Source organism: Calypte anna, chromosome 3 (assembly GCF_003957555.1).
Source record: "Calypte anna isolate BGI_N300 chromosome 3, bCalAnn1_v1.p, whole genome shotgun sequence".
Classification (NCBI taxonomy): domain Eukaryota; kingdom Metazoa; phylum Chordata; class Aves; order Apodiformes; family Trochilidae; genus Calypte; species Calypte anna.
This window is the reverse complement of record NC_044246.1, coordinates 99635264-99654522: the sequence shown is the minus strand read 5'-3', so window position 1 is coordinate 99654522 and position 19259 is coordinate 99635264. Positions and strand designations below refer to the sequence as shown.

General features: G+C 37.9%; 1 protein-coding gene across 4 annotated transcripts in view; it reads left to right on the top strand.

Moving 5' to 3' along the window:
- The window catches only part of MBOAT2 (membrane bound O-acyltransferase domain containing 2), a 106640-nt gene extending 91264 nt beyond the window's left edge, over positions 1-15376 (top strand). For 3 of the 4 annotated variants that reach the window (XM_030447812.1, XM_030447809.1, XM_030447810.1), the window contains 5 exons: positions 2291-2394; positions 2740-2804; positions 11102-11234; positions 13495-13646; positions 14214-14790. In XM_030447812.1, coding sequence (XP_030303672.1) covers positions 2291-2394; positions 2740-2804; positions 11102-11234; positions 13495-13646; positions 14214-14436 — 677 coding nt within the window. In that variant the 3' untranslated portion in view covers positions 14437-14790. Of the gene's footprint in view, positions 1-2290; positions 2395-2739; positions 2805-11101; positions 11235-13494; positions 13647-14213 lie in introns of all 4 variants that reach the window. The other variant, XM_030447808.1, reaches the window with a different exon arrangement.
- The last annotated feature ends 3883 nt before the right edge of the window (positions 15377-19259 follow it).

Genomic DNA, 19259 nt, shown 5'->3' with positions numbered 1-19259 from the left:
TTTATGACACTGAATAGATAATATAGAGTGTTTTGCCTTTCACTTCATGTGCTGTTGAAAAAAACATCATGTACAAATGCAAAATGCTGTATTTATGTAACCTGACATCTTGAAAGTGGCTCACAAAACAGATTTCATCAGCTTCCTCCTCTTATCCAGTTTTACATATTTGTTTCATAATTCTTTTGAGAGAGAAACTGTGGGAAACAATGCAATAAAGAAAGCTTTAGTGCAGCAGAACAGCATGACTCATTTACAGCTGCTGGTTTCATTCCTGGTCAATGAATGAAGTGCTTTTAGCTTGGCTGGATATAGTAATTCTGGGGTTTGTTGTGGAATGAAATAATTTTGAATATTTTTCTTTTATGCACCAGTATCATTGTCTGTAAAGAGTAGGAGTAATCTGAAAAATTAATAATATAATAATATTCATTGGGGTTTTTTTTCTGTAATACTTTAGATGGATTTCTCTTTATGCACTTGCTAGTGGTGTAGAGCTGGCACTCCTTTCATAAAATGCTGAAGAATATAAACTGTATCAACTCCTTACTTTTAGTTTGCTGAATAGCTTTTTCAATCTTTTCCTTCTACTTTACTACGTCTAAACTTGAAATTATATGAGTAGAACATGAAGGGACCTTAAAGATTTACTGGATGATGTGCTTCTGAGCTGTACATCACTATTCTTTTAAACGAGGAAAAAAGAAAATCTGTTGATAAAATGGTTTGCTTAAAATGAATACTTACCAAAATACAAGTTGATAAAATGGGTACTTACTCTTTGTACTGTAGCTAATGAGATTGTGGAGCTTATGTTTTTGGCTGTTTCTAATTGAGTGTTACACCATTGTCTAATATTTGAAGTTGACATCAGCAAGTCATGCCAGATGTATAGCAGCCAATTTCATTGCTTTCAAATATGTTTCTTAAAAATTGGTATTGATGAGGATCTCCCAGACTGGGGTAAGTACCTGAACTTCAGGAAAGGAACTGCTTCAGTCCGTTGTTTCCTTAAGTTTCCAAATACAGGGGATTAATATGTTGAAAAAGTTGCTAAGAAGAAAGGAAAATGCAGGAGAGTTTAATTTCTCTTACATGTTACTAAGTAAATTCTTCTTAGTATTGTATCACACACTGAACAATTTATCTTGCCCTCTTAGCTGTAATTTAAAAGCTGACAATCTAATTACTGGTTTATATGAATTCTGAGCTGATAGAGAAAGCTCAACCTATGTAATTTGAGAATTAAGATCTATATTGCTTCTGTAGAGACTTTTGTCTATCTTGCATCCAGTTCCTCAGGACTTCTCTGAACTGGAAGAAGGGCCCAGTCAGTCATTAATCCATGCAAGTGGATGCATGCTTGGGTTCATGCCTCATAGATGTGTGTCCATGTTTGAATGCGTGCAAACAATCACCTGGCTCAACAGAGTCAATATTTGCAAAAAAATTAATTTACTTTAGATGGCCATCCTAATTTGACAAATAGAGCTAAGGAAATTTTACTGTATGAGCCAACAAAGCTGAGTCAAAGGTGAAGACTGAAAGCAAAGCTGTATTCACAGAGCTCTCTTGTCTTTTCCTGCACAGTCCAAATGATGGTAGCAGCTTCTGCTCCTAGTCCAATATTGTTTGCTTTGAACTATTTGACTTTTGACATGTGTTGTCTTGTCTTCACATTCAGAAGTGGTCTTAGCAGTGGAAATATGGCAAACTACACTGCTTAGTAAATTACTCTTTTATTCTTTTGCACTATTCTCTTGCACTACTCTGTGTGGTGTTGTTAATTTGTACCTGTTTGAAGTGAATTGTGCAATTTTATCTTTCTGCTTTAACATCACTGTTACTGTATAATGAAGACCAAAGAAGCACATCTGAGTGAAATACTGCTATCCTTACAGTCAGCTGCTCTTTCCTGGTCTATGTATCTAATTGAGTTTATTTTTCTATCAAGCAAGTTGAAGTAGGGGAAATAAGGGAGGGGGGGACATCTATACTGTGAAGTCCATAGTGCTTCCTTTTCTTTTGCTTTGGTGAAAGTTTTTAATTGAGAGTCAGTGCATTGCTTGGGTTATTTTCTATTTGTTTTAGGTGTCTAATACAGTATTAAAACAATTTTAAAAAGTATTTAAAAATACTCAAATTATTTATTTTAAAATATAATTTATTAAAAATAAATGAGTATGTAGCCTTTGAAATGCGATATTCAGAATAAACTATGTGTTGTGCGATGCACAATTTGTAATATAGGCAGTTTATAATTAATTTGTTTCTTTTTGTTTCATTGCAGCAGATGCAATAAACAATGCAGCAGGGTTTGGTTTTAGTGGCTATGATAAAAATGGTGTTACACATTGGGATCTAATATCAAATCTGAGAATCCAGCAAATAGAGGTTTGTTCATGTTTCTTTCAAATAAAATATGTGCCCATGTAGGTAGCTGCTTGTAATTTCAGTAACTTTTCCTATGCATTTTGTTCCTCAAGATAATGAGTAATATGTTCTAATTCAGAAATTGTGTTCAGACCCTTAGGAAAGAATGGAAAATAGTCTGTTTTAAATATGTTCTGTTTGTCAGTTGACTTACAAAATAGTTTGTGGTTATAAATAGTTGAGTAAATACCTTCCTTGTTCAACTCATCACAAAGTAGGGTGGATGATATTATGATTTATATGTCATAATTCTGAAAGACTTAGTAATACAATTATGGAAATTAAATTTTTGTATTTTCTTTTCAGTTTTCCACGAGTTTCAAGATGTTTCTTGATAACTGGAATATCCAAACAGCACTTTGGCTTAAAAGGTATTTATTTTTTAAAGGAAGGCTTTTCACCAATGAAGTGTTTTACATAAATATGTCTTTGAAGATGATTTAACATTTAAAGCTAAACCCCAGAAAAAGGTACAGTTGTTCAGCAACTGCATGGGGCATTCCTCTTTAATTAAAACGTCTGAATTTAGCACTTCTGTCTTATTGTAAACTGTCAGGTAATGATTGAAATGATTTCTTCCACTGGTCATAGGGAACCTGAAAGTATTAATCTTTGGAAATTTTTCTTTTTTCCCCCTCTTGGTATTCAAAGCAGTGTATGTTGCTGAGAACAGTAAACAAAATGCACATCTTTGGCTGCCAGCCTGCAGAAAGCAGTTTTTTTCCTCATCTGGGAAATAGGTGTAATGCTTTTGCTGTTTCTTTGTAGTAATAAGAAAGTAAAAAAGTCTCTCTATATAGATGATCTTTTATAAATAGATGCAAGTTTTCATTGAGACCCATTCATTGAGTGATCTTGGGATCACTCAGAGGACGTAATCTCTTATTCTAGGATGTCTGGCAATAGAATGTTGCTTCCATCAAATTTCCTTATAGTGTATTCTCTTTCTTCCTCAATTTCTTCCCTAAATATTTTTTCTAACCAAATTAAAAACAGAAATTAAAATTGGTGTTAATTTTTGACTGAATCAATAGGCAATAGAATCTATTGCTAGGACACTTACATGTTAACATGCAATATTTCCTTACTCTTGAAATATATAATTTAACAAAGCAAGTAAGCTATTTTAAAATGCATTTTAATTTAGTTAGAAAATAGCTGTTAATCAATATTAAAACTTAACAGAATAAGGTTGTGTTCCAACAAACTTTCCAAGCTCCTAAACTGAATGAAGTTAAACTAAAATTTCTTTAGTGGAGACGAATATAATTTCTGTTAGAAATTGAAATTTAAAAATACAATTAAGTTGTTCAGGTTGACATTAAAAGAAGATGTAAAGAAAAAGTAAATTAAATAAATATTTAAAGAATTGTCACATCCCAGATCAAGAAACCCAGGAATATTTGGACTTTGACTCCCTTGCTTTCTAGTCCTTCTCAGAGAGGATCCTGCGTGTGGCTGGATCCAAATCCTTATCTAGGTGATAGAACCCAGACAACAGCCCAAGGAGATCTGGACTGGACCCCTTTGCTTTCTAGTCTCCTACTCAGAGAGGAGCCTTTGTGCAACTGGATCCAATCCTTCTCTCAGGCCTGGGTTTCCCAGAGAGAGTAGCCAAATGATGATGGCCTGAGGGAAAACTTGACCATCTGATACCCCTTGACTGGATTAAGGTCAAATGACACTCAAGGTTTGTATTTGAACGTAAGATTTCATCAGAACTGTGGAAGGAATAAAAGCTGAGACTGTTATTATATAGGCTCACGCTGAGCAGTCATAAAGGCTGATTATTTAGATCACAAAAGTCACAATACATGTATGTTCAAGCTTCATAACCTGAGAAAAAAATCGTGGTTACCTAATTATTTTAGGAAAGACGGGAAGCTAGAAAGTAGGAGAAGAAAAGCTGAGATGGATAACAGAAAATCACCTGTCCTGGATCCAGCATTGGGCCATCCAACAGGAGAGAGTTGGTGTCAAAGGGACTCCCAAGCCCACCAGTGCAGCCCCTAATGTTATAGGCTTGTTTCACTTTGTAAGAGTGGTTGAGACATAGCAGATTGAACAACCTCACCCACTTTGCTCCTCAGTCCTTATCTCTGTCGTGTGCAGGCCCTAGACCATATGCAGGCCATTTCCATGGGCATTGGACATTCTCTTTGGAATGGTCACAAGGAGCATGTGTTGGGGGGCAGGGCTTACAGTGCTGTTTCACACCACTTCCCAGAATACATCCCCTGAGGTCTGGTCCCTGGCAAGAATGATTAAGCTCAATTTAAGAATAATTAATTGGTCTTAAGGTTTTAAGAACAATGGTAGAAGAATCTTTGAGGGTAGTCAAAATACACACTGTTTCTGTCACTGTGGAAGAGAGAAGTGTGGGTTATTGTCTTAAAGGTTTGTAGCAAGTAAGAGATTGTTTTAATTGTTATATATGAGGCATAAATATTGGCCCAGAGTATGTATTATATGACCAATAATTTGGTTAGTTGCAATATTTAAATAGACGACAAGCTCATAGACTACTTTAAACATCCACTTTTCATACCTCACCTCTGTACCATTTATAGAGGTATCTAAGATATTGGAAATTTTCTTGCATGAAATGCAGAAATACCAGATGTCACATTCATAGCAGCATTCATTCTGTTTTTTTCTGATATTATTAAAAGAACTGATCTTAAACCCTGAGAGTTTGTGAAAACACTTTGTAAAAACACATAACCATCTACAGATCATTAAGAAGTCTTAAGAGATGTTTAATTTAGATCACAAAATACAGCAGTTCAAAGAAATTATTGTTACAGGCATGCAAGTTAAAATACATATTTACATAGCAGCATATATCAACAATATATATCATGGTAATTTTTCCTGATTAAAGAAGCTGTTGCGTTCACCTTCACCCTGTCTATACTTTTTTCCTAAGAAAACATCTAAGTCCATTTGTCTTTGGCCATGTTTGCAAAGCCTCTGTGGTTCAGGCTGCTCTCTTCTGGTTTCTTTCCAAACTGTGTCATCGTACAGTGGATGTAGGACTTCTGCTAGGACCTCCAAGATCTTTCCTTGGCTTGTTAAAGGCAGAGTTTATTGCTTTGAGTGAACTATTACAGTATTACTTCTGTCTTTTTTTTTTTTTTTTTTCAGCAATCTAGTGTTGATTCATGCTCAGCTGATACTCAGTGTTTCATACTGTTGATTCATATTCACACTCAGCTGGGTTTCTTCAGTGATGTTAAATAGATGGGTACTGTTTTGTATCTTCCAGTTTTGTAAACGTTCTAGATTTTGAACTTCATCTTGTTGATTTCAGAACACTGTTCAGGTTGGCTAAGATAATTTTGCATTCTATTGCTCTATCTGTTAAGAAAACAATGCCAATTTCCTTCATTCCTTCCCCTTCACGCACACACACACACGCGCAAACACACACACACAAAAAAAAAAAAAAAAAGGAGACAAGGTAGAAAAATACACTTCACTTCTCTTGTCTACTGTACAAGTAGTACTGAAAGGATAGAACCAGACTAAGAGGAGTACCTCGCTGAACATGCACATTCCCACTGTTAGAGCAACTCATAGATAACCTGAACCATCCCTATTTGAATAGATTCTTAGCCTACTGTGATTACCATATTTCCTTGGTTTCCTCTTAGGAAGTTAAGTGAAGTATTTCAACACAATTTATTATTGGCAGATCCGTGGAGGAGTTTTTAAGCTTACTTTTAACACCAGGAATTCAGGTGCTCGTGACTGGTAGGGATGGGCTGTTGCTCCCTGGATACTGCACTGAATGTCCCCTCCCTGGGCGCAGGCTTCTCCATCTTCCAGGAAGGATTCTCTGCTTTGGCCAAGCCAGAGGTCATGGTGCTAATGGGGCAACATTAGGCAATGCCAAATCTAGTGCTTTTTTTTTTTTTTTTTTTTTTTTTTTTTTTTCCCTAGTGCCTAGTTCTGGTAAGACTCTCTGATTACTACCCATTACTTGTCCTGCAGGTGGGCAGTGAGTGACAGGGTCACCAAGAGAAGTCCATGGACAATAAAAGGGGACTTCAGGGCCAGGGGACACCCTGCTGGCATGGGATGGTGCAGAGTTATCAAGGAAAGTGAAAAGGATTTTTGGCTGGGGGTTGGCAGGGCTCATCAACAGGGCTTTAAACTAGGTTTGAAGGGAGAAGAGGATAGAACTGTGACCACTGGAGATGAGCCTAGGGATGGCATGGTGATACTAGGGGTGAAACCCATACCTCAGTTCAAGAAAAGTGTTTGCCCCACAAAGATGCTCTGGGCCTGGAAGAGAATCACAGGCCAAGAGGAGGTCATGTGTACAGAAGTTATAAGCTTTGCCAGTATAGCTATTTGTAAAGGGACACATCTCAGATGCCTCTGTGCAAACACACAAAGCATAAGGAATAAACAAGAGGAGTTACACATCTGCCTGCCTTCAGGGCTATGTCACTGGTATCACCGAGATGGGCTGGGATGGCTCCTGTGACTGGAATGTGGGGATGGCTGGATAGAAACTGTTTAGGAAGAGCAGGAAAGGCAAAAGAGGAGGGGGTGTCACTCTCTACATCAGTGACCAGCTGGAGTCCATGGAGCTCTGCCTGGGGGTTGATGAGCTCACAGAGACCCAATGAGTAACAATTAAAGGTAAAGCAGGGGCAAGTGATATCATAGTAGGAGTCTGCTACAGACCACCTGTCCAGGATGACCAAGTGGATAAGGACCTTTTTAGACAGATAGGAGCTGCTTTGAACTCACAAGCCATGGTCTTCACAGGAGACTTTAATCACCCTAACATCTGCTAGAGGGACAACACAGCAAAGCACCAGAATTCCAGAAAGTTCCTTGAGTGCATTGATGACAAGTTCCTCCTCCAAATGATAGGGGAACCAACTAGAAAAGAAGCTTTGCTAGACCTTGTCCTCACCAACAGAGAGAGGCTGGTGAGTGATGTAAAAAATTAATGGGAGGCCAGGCTGCAGTGACCATGACACTGTAGAATTCAAGACCCTTAGAGCACTGACAAAGTGCAAAGTAAGCTGATGGCACCTGATTTTAAAAGGGCAGACTTTCGTCTCCTCAAGGATCTGCTTAATAGGGTAGAATGGGGTAAAGCCCTGTATGGGAAAGGAGCCCAGGAAAGCTTGTCTGTATTCAAGGATCACCTCCTGCATGCCCAGGACCAATGTGTCCCAATAAAGAGGAAGGAAGGCAAGAGTGTCAGGAGGCCAATGTGGATGAACAAGGAACTCCTGAACACACTTAAGGGTATAACCAAAGTTTACAGAGGATGGAAGCAAGGACAGATACCAGTGGAGGTTACAGAGAAGTAGTCAGAGAAGCAAGAGATCAGGTTAGGAAAGCAAAAGCACAGAAAGAACTGGTTTTGTCAAGGGGGGGCTAAGGACAACAGGAAAAATGTCTATAGGTATTCCAATGATAAGAGGAAGACTAGGGAAAATGTAGGCCCACTACAGAAGAAAATGGGAGAGCTGGTCACCCAAGATGGAGAGAAGACCAAGATACCAAATGACTACTTTGCCTCTGTCTTCACTGGCAAGAATTCTGGTCACATCCTCCATGTTGTAGAAGCTGAAGGCAGGGACTGGGAAAAGGAAGAGCAGATTTGAGACCACCTAAAGAATGTGAAGGTGAACAAGTCCATGGGACGACATGGGACTCACCCATGGTTCCTGAAAGAACGGGTGGATGACATTGCAAAACCACTGTCCATCATATTTGAAAAGTCATGACAGTCTGGGGAAGTCCCCGCTGACTGGGAAAGGGGAAATTGTTTTCAAAAATGGAAAAAAAGATGATCCAGGGCACTACAGGCCAGTCAGTCTCACCTCTGTGTGTGGCAAGATCATGGAGGAGATTCTCCTGAAGTCTCTGTAAGGCAAGCAGATAACAAAGGGGTGATTGGTGACAGCCAACACCGCTTCACTAGGGGCAAGTCCTGTCTGACTACTTTGGTGGCCTTTTACAATGGGGTCACAGCCTCAGTGGACAAATGCAGAGCAACAGATGTCACCTACCCAGACCTGTGCAAAGCATTCAGCACTGTCCCACACAACATTCTGATCTCCAAACTGGAACACTATGGGTTCAATGGATGGACCACTGGATAAGGAGCTGGCTGGCTGGTTGCACCCAAAGAGTTGTGATCAATGGCTCAGTGTCCAAATGGAGATGTGTGACGAGTGGTGTTCCTCAAGGGTTGGTACTCAGAGCAGTGCTGTTTAACATCTTTATCAGCAACAAGGACACTGGAATCAAATGCACCCTCAGGAAGTTTGCTGATGAGACCAAGCTGTGTGGTGAATTCAACAATGTGGAGGGAAGGGATGGCATCCAGAGGGACCTTGGCAGGCTTGAGAAGTGGGCTTGTGCAAACTGCATGAAGTTCAACAAGGCCAAGTGCAAGGTTCTGCACCTGGGTCGAGGTAATCCCATGCACAGGTACAGGTTGGGAGGACAAAGGATTGTGGACAGCCCTGAGGAGAAGGACTTGGGGGAGAGGGTGGTCCAGAAGCTCAACATGAGCCATCAGTCTGTGCTTGCAGCCCAGAAAGCCAACCAGGTCCTGGGCTGCATCAAAGATGCAGATGGCTGACAGACACATGGCTGAGGGAAGTGATTCTCCCCCTCTGCTCTGTTCTTGTGAGACCCCACCTGGAGTGCTGTGTCCAGTTCTGGAGTTCCAACAAAAGAAGGACATAAAGGTCCTGAAACTTATCCAGAGGAGAGCGACTAAAATGATCAGAGGGCTGGAGCACCTCCCCTATGGGAACAGGCTAAAGAAGTGGGGGTTGTTCCACCTGGAGAAGAGGAGGCTGTGAGGTGACCTTGTAGCAACTTTCCAATATCTGAAGGGGGCCTACAAGAAAGCTGGGGTAGGGCTCTCTACATGGGTGCGTAGTGAGAGGACAAAAGGCAGTGGTTTGAAACTTGGAGAGGGGAGATTTAGAGTAGTTATTAGAAAGAAGTTATTTAATTTGAGGGTGGTCAGACAGTGGCACAGGTTGCCCAAAGAAGTTGTGGTTGCCCCCTTCCCTGGAAGTGCTCAAGGCCTGATTGGATGGAGCTTTGTGCAGCCTGGTCTGGTGGAAGGTGTCCCTGCCCATGCAGGGAGGTTGGATCTAGATGAGCTTTAAGGTGCCATGCTATGAATCTGTGATTTTCTATTTACTAGGCTGACACCTTTGTTTCAAAGGTCTCATTGAAATTCCTTGGTTATTATTTAGTCTGACCATAGTTACTTTCCTCTTTCCTCTTTCAGATGATCTATTGTGGACAATATACTTGTTCTCAGATGGTTTTGTCTATTACATATGCATGCACCTGCCCCCTGCTCAGACCATTACTCAGTTCATTACTCAGGCCCTTTGGTAAGGGGAGAGAGCTCTACTGGTACCCCCCACTGAGGACCTCACAAGACAAAATTACCACATCCCTTTGACTGGAATAAACTAAATTAGCAAAAAACATTTTTTATCTTTCCTTATTCAGATCCTGCATATTTACCTTCTGCTCTGTAACATGGCTATCATTTGGTCTCAGCAGTTTCTGTATATACAGAAGTTGCAGTAGTTACCTTAGCAATGAATGTTTTGGCCCTCTGTATCATTAGCTTGTCTTCTTCTTTGATTAGTAGATATGCATTCTTTTCTCTCTGTTGCTTGCTATGTGTTTATAAAACCTTTTTACATATTGGTTTCTATGGCCTTTTTTTTAGTTGAAACTCATTTTTGTACAGTAGCCTTAGGTTTGTGTTTATTCATGCTTGTGCTGTTTGTTTTCACTTTATGTTAGTGTGCATCTGTTTCCATATTTCCTATTGCTTTTTGGTTTTCAGATCATTAAAGAACTTTTGATGAAGCCATGTCAGGACCTTACCATGTTTCCTATCATTCTTCCACATCATTATGGTTTGTCATTGTGTCATTTAATGTTGTTGTCTGGAAAATACTTTTCTTAGATTCTTATTTCCCTTCTTCCCTCTAGAATTCCTTATTAGAGGACCTTGTCTAGTCATTCAGAGTCTCAATTCTTAAATAGCAGATTTCAGCATTCTCCTTTTTTGATATTCTCAATCCTGTCATTAATCCAGTCTCAATCCAGTCATTAATTATAATTTCATCATCATGCTCACCCAATTGCCATACAAGACACATTTTCTACTGTAATCTCTATTACTCAAAACTGAAGTTAGTTATTACTTTTTCCCTTCTCCTTTAAGCTGTTTTTGTTTCATGAAAAATACACATCTGACTCATTGCAAGAGTTTGTGAGATAGTCTGTGCCTTTCAGTGTAGCTTTTCAACCACATTCTTGGATGGCCTAAGATCCATTAACACCAACACCTATCTTAGGATCCTTCTGTATCACTTTATTATAAATAAGTACCATGTGATGGCACTGAGCACAGGTTAGCATTGAGGGGTTAAATGAGGAGCCATGAACAGCTTTACTTTCTGGAAGTCATAATATAGGGGCAACATTCTTGAATAGTATAAACTGCAGTTCCGTTGCAAACAATGTATTGGGAAAAAAATTGGAGACTGAAAATTGGAGACTGCTAAAAGTTTAAATGAAAACTAGGAAGATTGTTGGTGATCTGTCTCATGTTGTTTATCTTTAATTATCCTTGACTTGCTAGAGTCTGCTATGAGCGAGCAACCTTCAGCCCAACGATCCAGACCTTCATCCTCTCTGCCATTTGGCATGGGGTTTACCCAGGATATTATTTAACATTTTTAACAGGAGTACTAATGACACTAGCGGCACGAGCTGTAAGTATCAACCAAGTACTTTCTTAAATAATAAGTAGTCCTGTAAATGAAAGCTGATTGTGTTATGTAGTCCAAAGATGTGATTAACTGTTAACACACAGCCTGTGTGATAGTTTTGTTTGTTTACCTTTTTTAGTTGTGAGAACAATGGGAATGATTATTGATAAGGAGGGGTTGGTCAGTGCAAATAAGCAAAACTACAAGCAGCCTGTAACATCATATGATATGTAATATCATATATTTTGTGGAAAGCCTTCCTATGCATTAACTGATCATATATTGTTATGGTATGCTAAACAAGATGGTGTTAAATAAGATCATCTAGAACATGCTTTATGACTGACTACTGGTAGCTTAAAATTTATGGGAGTTGTGGTGGGTGGGTGTTAGTCCTAGGTATTTATTGAGTCTGTCACCCTCTGTCACCCAGTATTAGATTCTGTCCAGTACTATTGTAAAGATGGTATCTGAAGAATGCTCCCCTTCAGCCACCAGATAACCATTTCTACTACTCAAAACTGGGCAGTCAGCAGTACAGTCACATTAGTAAGTTTTTACAGCTGCTCTTCAGAACCATGTGGAACCAGCAAATCTGCCAAGAAATCTCTGTCCTGCTTGAGTAAGAACAAAAGCAGGTTTATCAGGTACTCAAGGGGACAGAGAAAGCAACAAAGTCAGCTGTCTGGAGAGCAGAATAGCAGACCACTGCTGGGTCCAAAGATATAGGAGAATGAAAAATGAAGAATATTCCTCTTTGTTGCTCTAACAGTTAAGGGAAGGTGGTACTTCAGATTTAGGTTGTTACTAGCAGCAGTAAGACAGATGCTCCTTCTCTTTCTTTCTGGGTATAGTTGTTACTTGATAGAAGTGAATCCTTTCTTTACAATAGGGATAGCTCCCTTCTTCTCTCCAGACTCTGTCACAGAAAACTTTTGACATTCATCAGCTAGAGAATGGTGCAAAAGCCAAGGTTCAGGGACTGTTCACAGGTAAAAGTTGTGTTCTCTCAGTAAGACAAGTCCAGTAAATGGGAGTGCTCACTGCACTTTGTCCTGGGCTTCTCTAGTAAGCTGCATTGTATTCATATTAAATATGTATTAATTGGCAGACTAGTAAATTAAAATATTGTTAATTTCTGTATGAACAGTTACTTAATATTAACTGGTAAGGTATGCTGGAGGTATTTTAACATTTTTATTTTTTAACTGTACTACCCTTTATTAAAGACTGCGAAGCTCTGGCCCACACTTTATTCTCCTGTCATCTGGAATTGTGTATTCAACTAGTTTTCCTCCTTTTAATCATTATGTTTTTCATAAGCAGGTGTTTACTTGCCAGATGAGGCAATTACATATTTATCTTAAAAGTTGTCCTTCAGGTCCTAAAATACTAGATTTCTCTACAAGAAATTCTGTGAAACTTGAAGGGTTACAGACCTCATGAACAAGTCACTTCATGTGACTATAGAAGAAAACTGGTGAGAGATGTCAGGATGAAGCATAGTGGCTGGCATGACTTGTTTTACTTAGCTTAACAAAGCAAAGGCTGAATATGAACATTGTACCTAAAGGGGAATTTGAGTATGAAGGACAAGAATAATAAAAGACCTTTCTAATGTAAAGAATGAAATCAGGACAAGCTAGCCTTCCATATGTTCCTTAGAACAAGGAATTCTAAAGGGTGGAAAAGCTACACTGTCCTTTGGTGTGCAGCTTTTCAGAGAGGGCTTCCTTCATTGACGATGGCTGGAAGGTGCTGAGTGTGATACCAAGCTACACGGAGCCCATTTGCCTTGTCAGCAAATAAGAGTGTGAGCGAGGACAACAGTTCAGTCAAAGAAAGTGAAAGGGAAAGTTCTATTGGTGTCTTTGTAATTATATACTTAAAACTGAACCCAAACCTATGGGTTTTGGATTTTTTTAATACCTTTGGTATTCCTTTGTTTAACAGAATTTTATGAACAAAAGACAGCATAAAAAATTGAGTCCTTTAAGTTCTACTTGATAATTGTGAGTAAGACTCCTGAAATATGTCATTTAAACTGATACATTGTATGTTCTGATTGATGTTCCTAAAAGGCAGGGAATTTAGACTGACTCGTTGGAAGGTGATGATTTTTTTTAATAGTTCAAAGATCCTTGACCATCCTGTAGCAATTAGATTCATTCTATGAGTTTTGTGGAAGTGCAACCAAGTCTGTACAGTAAGATAGTTCTCCAAGTTTATTCCTAACCTAAGTTACTGTTACCTGCTTTTTCAGATTAGAAACAATATCAGACACTATTTTGTGGAATCTCCTGCTGTTAAACTATGTTATGATATTGTAACGTGGATGGCAACTCAAATAGCAATAAGTTACACAGTCGTGCCATTTGTACTGCTCTCTGTAAAACCCTCTTTCACCTTTTACAGGTAAGCACATTCTACATGTTTCCTTTTTCTTTATAGTTGAAGTATTTCCTGTGGCATAAGATTTCTGAAGCTATTTTAATGATAATTGTAAGACTTAGCTGGGGAAACCATGTGTTCTAGTGCTCAAGCAGTTTGTGTTGTATATGAGAAACCTTAAAGTGATCTCGTTTTCTTGTTGTAGTAGACTTTTTTTCCTAGGAGCAGGAAGAAAACCAAACAAACAAATAACAAAACCAGAAGGTACTTTTGAGATCACTAAATGCACTTGGAACTATTTTATAGCAAGATGAGGCAATGACTTCCTCAAAGTACCTTTTTATGAAAAACAGTTAAAAGCAGACTTCCCTTTCTGTCTTGGTTACAGCACTAAGTACTGTGGGGGAAGACTTCATTTTGCATTTTCCACCTACTACTTTAGTTAAAAGGCAAATACTGATGTCTTCACGATTTAAATGTCTTATGTGCAATATCTCAAGTACTCTATGAAAGTAGGCTTTGACAGTTTATTCCCTAAGCTTCATAAAAGAGTAGTCAGAGTTGCATTGAAATTTTTTTTTTTTTTTTTAGCTCCTGCTATTTCTGTCTTCATGCTGCCAGCATCCTGGTGTTGTTGGTATTTCCACTGAAAAGAACTCAAAAAGGAAGTAAAAAGCACGAAAGCATCCCGCCCGTGTGGTCCAAAAACCTAGAAGAAGAAAATCTTTTGCAAAAGAACAATCATTCCACAACGAATAATAGTTTCAGTCAGAAACAAGAAATAACCTGCAGATATCAAGCATTAAAACAGTGATTAAGAAGTACTATGACAAATTATTTTGTATGTTTTCAGAAACCCATTTTTAGCACCTTTTAAAGGGGTTTGTATTTGTTTGCAAAGATGTTTAGTAAGAAAAGAATGCATTACCTAGGAAAAATCACATACAATAGCAAGACTGGAAACAAAACAAATTAACCCCTCCCATGCCATGTCCCTGTGGGTCACGCCTTATATGAAGAATTTACCATTATTTCAATGGGCACTCAGGACTTGCAACGTATGTCCATAGGGTCATATGCGTGCCCCTTGCTGAATGTACGTTGTGTATCCCAAGGCACTGATGGGGTGGAATAAAATTGTGTCAATCTAGGATTAACAAATGGAAATGAATTTTTCCAAATGAATGACTTGCCTTAAACCCTCTATTTACTGAACTATTGTTTCTTAAGTGGGTATTTTCAAGTTTGATTTTATGTGGAAAGCATATTTCAAATGTGTAATACTATCTGCTATAAAGAAGATAAAAATAGGAAATGTAAAGTCACTAAAAGGCTTTTGAATCTTTCAAAGACATTGCAATAAGCATCTCAGTATTTGGAGGGTTTTCTTGAAGTATCTCAAACTATTACAGTTATGGAACTGTAAGCATTACTGATGCCAAATTATAGTTAGGTTTCTCTGATAAAGAGTATAATTACAGATAGCCCTTCTGAATGGATTAAAAAAAAACCACAACAACCTGAAGAATAAAATTAAGATTCAGCTTTTCCAGGGGTTGATAGCTAATCTAGTTCTCTTTTACTTTAAAATACCTAAAACCAACTTAAAAATACACTGCCAAGTGGGCTTTACAGCTCGGGAAGGAAAGGCAGCTATAGGACAGAGAAGACAGTGCAAGCAGCAGGATTTCAGTGAACATGCATTTTTACCCTTAAATACCAGAAATACTTGTTCTAGAAGAGAAGTGTTTTACAATTATTTGTAATACTTAAAATGGGTTTGAATTTTCAGGCATACAGTAGTGATTTGATGATGCTTTTCAGTATAAAACAGCAACATTACCTTGAGCTCTGATGCACAGGTAGTCAAATGTGAAATTACTATCATAACCACTTTCTGTATGCTTGATAATTGATGTCCTTTTATCCAAAGAAGTATGTGAATCTGAGGAAAAGCTTTTTCTTTAAATTAGAATTTTAGATGCAGAATTCATGTCCTATTTGTGGTTAACATAATGAGAGAAAGAAGTCCTTCTGACTGACTGACTTACAGAAGTGTGTCAAGGGAATAATGCAGTGATTATATTTATTCCAGACCATTTGTTGTGATTATGGTCCCTGCTAGAGTACTACTGTTAAAGGGCTACATTTTAATTGCTTGTGTTCTGTATTTTCTTGTAATTTTTTTTAAGTAAACATAAACTGTTTATCCACATGATTGTTTTTTGTTTAGCTGGAAAACCAACACAAGATACTACTGGAGAAAAATAATGCAGCTTGTTGGTTACCAACCTACAAATGAATGAGAGAGATTTTGTCACAATATTTTGAATCTTAAATTTTTGATCAAATAATAAGGCACTAGGGAGGTGCATATTCATAGTACCAGAAGTGTAATGATAGTCCTTAGCTTTGGGAGGATACTACCATGCAGAATAAGTCACAGTACTTCTGGCTTACTCTCTAAAGAACCAGACTCTCAGTCAGGTCAGAGTTGTTTCCTTGCTGTGACAGTTTTGTGTCTGGCCTTTGGCTCCTTGCCTAAAACTCCCAGAGTATAGTGTACCTTTCCTATATGTATAGGTTAGCACTAATTAATCTACACAGTTAGAAAGGGGGAACTGAATATCAAATGAGAGTGAGTGAGTCTGTTTAGGTAAGCAGGGATGTTTCTTGTTCAGTCAAAGCTGTATTATCTTTAAGATAAAAATAATCTGATTTAGAAATCTGTACTTTGATTACCCAAGTAGACTTCCCCTTCTATAGGGCTGTGTTTGTCAGATACCTGTTTGAAGTTCTATTACAATGTTTTGTTATTGTGTATAAGTAAGGGCAGAGTAGTTTGTGTTTGATTATTCTTATTAGATACAGAATCAGGAAAGATATTTGTCCTGGTTTGGGCAACCTGGTTTGGTTCTTTATTGCAATTTCTACTTTCTGTTCTTGAAGGGACATTTACATTAAAAAAACCCCAGACAAATAGAATTGCACATTTCTGGGTGGGTGAGTAGAGTTAGGGTTAATTCTTTCAGCATTTGTTGCTTAAATTCATCCTGTTGGTGCGATCTACGTATCTACCTAATCAAGCACTTTTGGATGTCAGTACAAAATCTGATGTGCCATTTTCCCCAGTAATGTTCTGGTACTTCTGGTTTTTTGTTTTGCCATGTATGTCCATAGATGCAATGGAGGCTTTCTAATTCTTCATTAATAAATATGAAAAATGTTGTAAACAATCCCATAAAACAAGCAGGTTTAGGTACATCAGTGGGAGTGAATTCACAGGTAAGAATTTTGTTCGAACTATTGTATATGGGGAAGTGAATTAGCTGGGCACAAGTGGGAAGATATGGGTTTCAAAATCAGATGTGACTGGTGTGTGCCTACAATACAGTTTTTGCTTCATTGTCTTAACCCCTTAAATAATTGCTACACAAGAAAATTATGACAATTAGTTCTGCACAAAATTTATGCTTAGGTGTAGTGTCCTAGAATTTGCCCTTTACATCTGATTGCTGAATATAAAAGCATTTTGAATCTAAATCTGCCCTTTGTGGAAATTATCCTGGGGACTGTGGAAAGAGGTTTTTTGTTTTAATGGCAGTGCTCTGATTTTAAGTCAAACAGGTTTTGTTGTTGCTTTCCCTCTGCCTTACTAGTTTTCTGCCTTGCACTGGATCCTTTTAATCTGTTCAGCCAAAGTCAAGAGCAGCCAGCCCCAGTGCTTTAGGCAATATTTAGCTTTTACACACGTAAAATTATAATACTGAATTTAGAAAGATAGCAGTGATTTACTATTGCTCTTGCTGAGAAAAACTGTAGAAAGTGAATTTCCTATGTTTTGGGCATGAGGGAAACACACTTAAGTATTCTTTCACTTACTAACTAATGTATATCCAAAAGGTAGAAGGGTTTTCTGTATTGCAGATTAGCACATTATAAATAGTAAATACAACATATCATCCATATTTTATGGTGCTTTGCAGTTATTTGCCTATTGTAAGCAATTCATTCAGGCACTTAATGAGTTAATGTTAGTTAGTAAATATAGTCACCCTGGTAGTAACTATTTACTTGCATAAACTTTTTAAAACTTTACAATTCTGTATTAGTGAAAAAGATGTATGTTTAAATTATACTTTCAGGAGTGCCTACTACTGTTGTGTTTGGGAAGGCTTAATTAGCTTTCAAGTTACAAGCATGCCCTTTTTATTCAGGAAACTTACTCTTCTGTGGGCACTTCTTAAGTTGACCCATAGACAAGATTTCAGTAACAGGTGACATTTTAAAATATATTACCATGTAAAAATACTGGTATGCATTTCAATCTGCTCTTCATAACAAAGTCTACTTTGGTGAGAAGACTTCATGAGATCATTGTATTTTCCCTGCTCTTCCCTGACTTGTGGTATGAGTTTTACTAGTATAGTTTATTATTTATTAGAGGAATTTTACATCTTAATAACTTGTTTTATTTCCATAGGGGAAGCAAGTGACGTGAATATAAATGCTGTGCTTGTCTGATGGGCTGTGCACTAGGTAGTGGAGCCTCTTTTATGGCATTGATTTGGTTAGTGGTAAAATGTGGAGAACTTTTAAGATCCTCACCTCCTGTCAAATTCATGTCAAAAGTAATTTTAAGAGAGTCTGTGGTTTTCTCTCAGAAGCTTTGCAAACAAATAGTTGGCAATTTGTTTAAATACATGGTCAAACTAATCCTCACATTGGCCTACAAATGTGACGATGTTGCTTTCAACTTTATAAGTTGACCTTGAATGATAAAGAAATTTAAAAGCACAAATTACAATAGTTTAGGCTTTCATTTCCCTTAAGACTTTCACTTAGTAGTTCTCATTGAATTCTGAAATCATGCTTAAAAATTTTTGTTTTCATTGAAAGTTTGGAAATAGTGCTGTTTATGTTGTAAAGTGGTGTTAGAAAAATGGATGGAAATGAATTTAAGGATTTTAATATGATGCAGGCTCTCCATGTAAAAAAATATAAACATTGGTCCTGTGCTGATTGATCACAGCATTTCATGACATGACTAGCCTCTAGGTATTCATTTACATCCAGTAATATTTAACAGAGCACTTGAGAGTATTTTTTAATTTACTTTTAAAAACCAAATTTGCTACAAGTATTTAGGTGCTATGCTGAATCAGTATCCAAGCAGATACTCTGCTGAACTGATCCTGTTCTGATTGGATTACCATGTTCCTCTTTCTGGTCGTGGTGGACAAGCTGGCTGTGAAGAAGTGGCCCAAGAGGGTTCACCACAGAGTTCCAGGGGAGCACTAACCCTGCATGCAGAGCTTGACAAAGAGTCTACTTGCTTGTGATTCAGGATGCAGCTCCTCTCTGCTAGATCTGCCTGGATTTTTTTCTGTTTGCTGTCTTAACCAAAACGTTTTGCAAACACCATGAAATCCAGGCACCCACAAAGTCACCCTGCAAGGTTACAACTACAAATACTCTTAAGAGTTGTTTGTTATGGTTAAAACTAAATGGAAAAAAAAATCTAAAAAAAATGTTTGGAGTTGAGTTTTTGAATGCTTTTTTCCCCCCAGAAACCTAGCCATCAAGTGTGTAAGTTTTCATCCCCTTAAATATTTAAAACATGTTTTTTCTCACTCT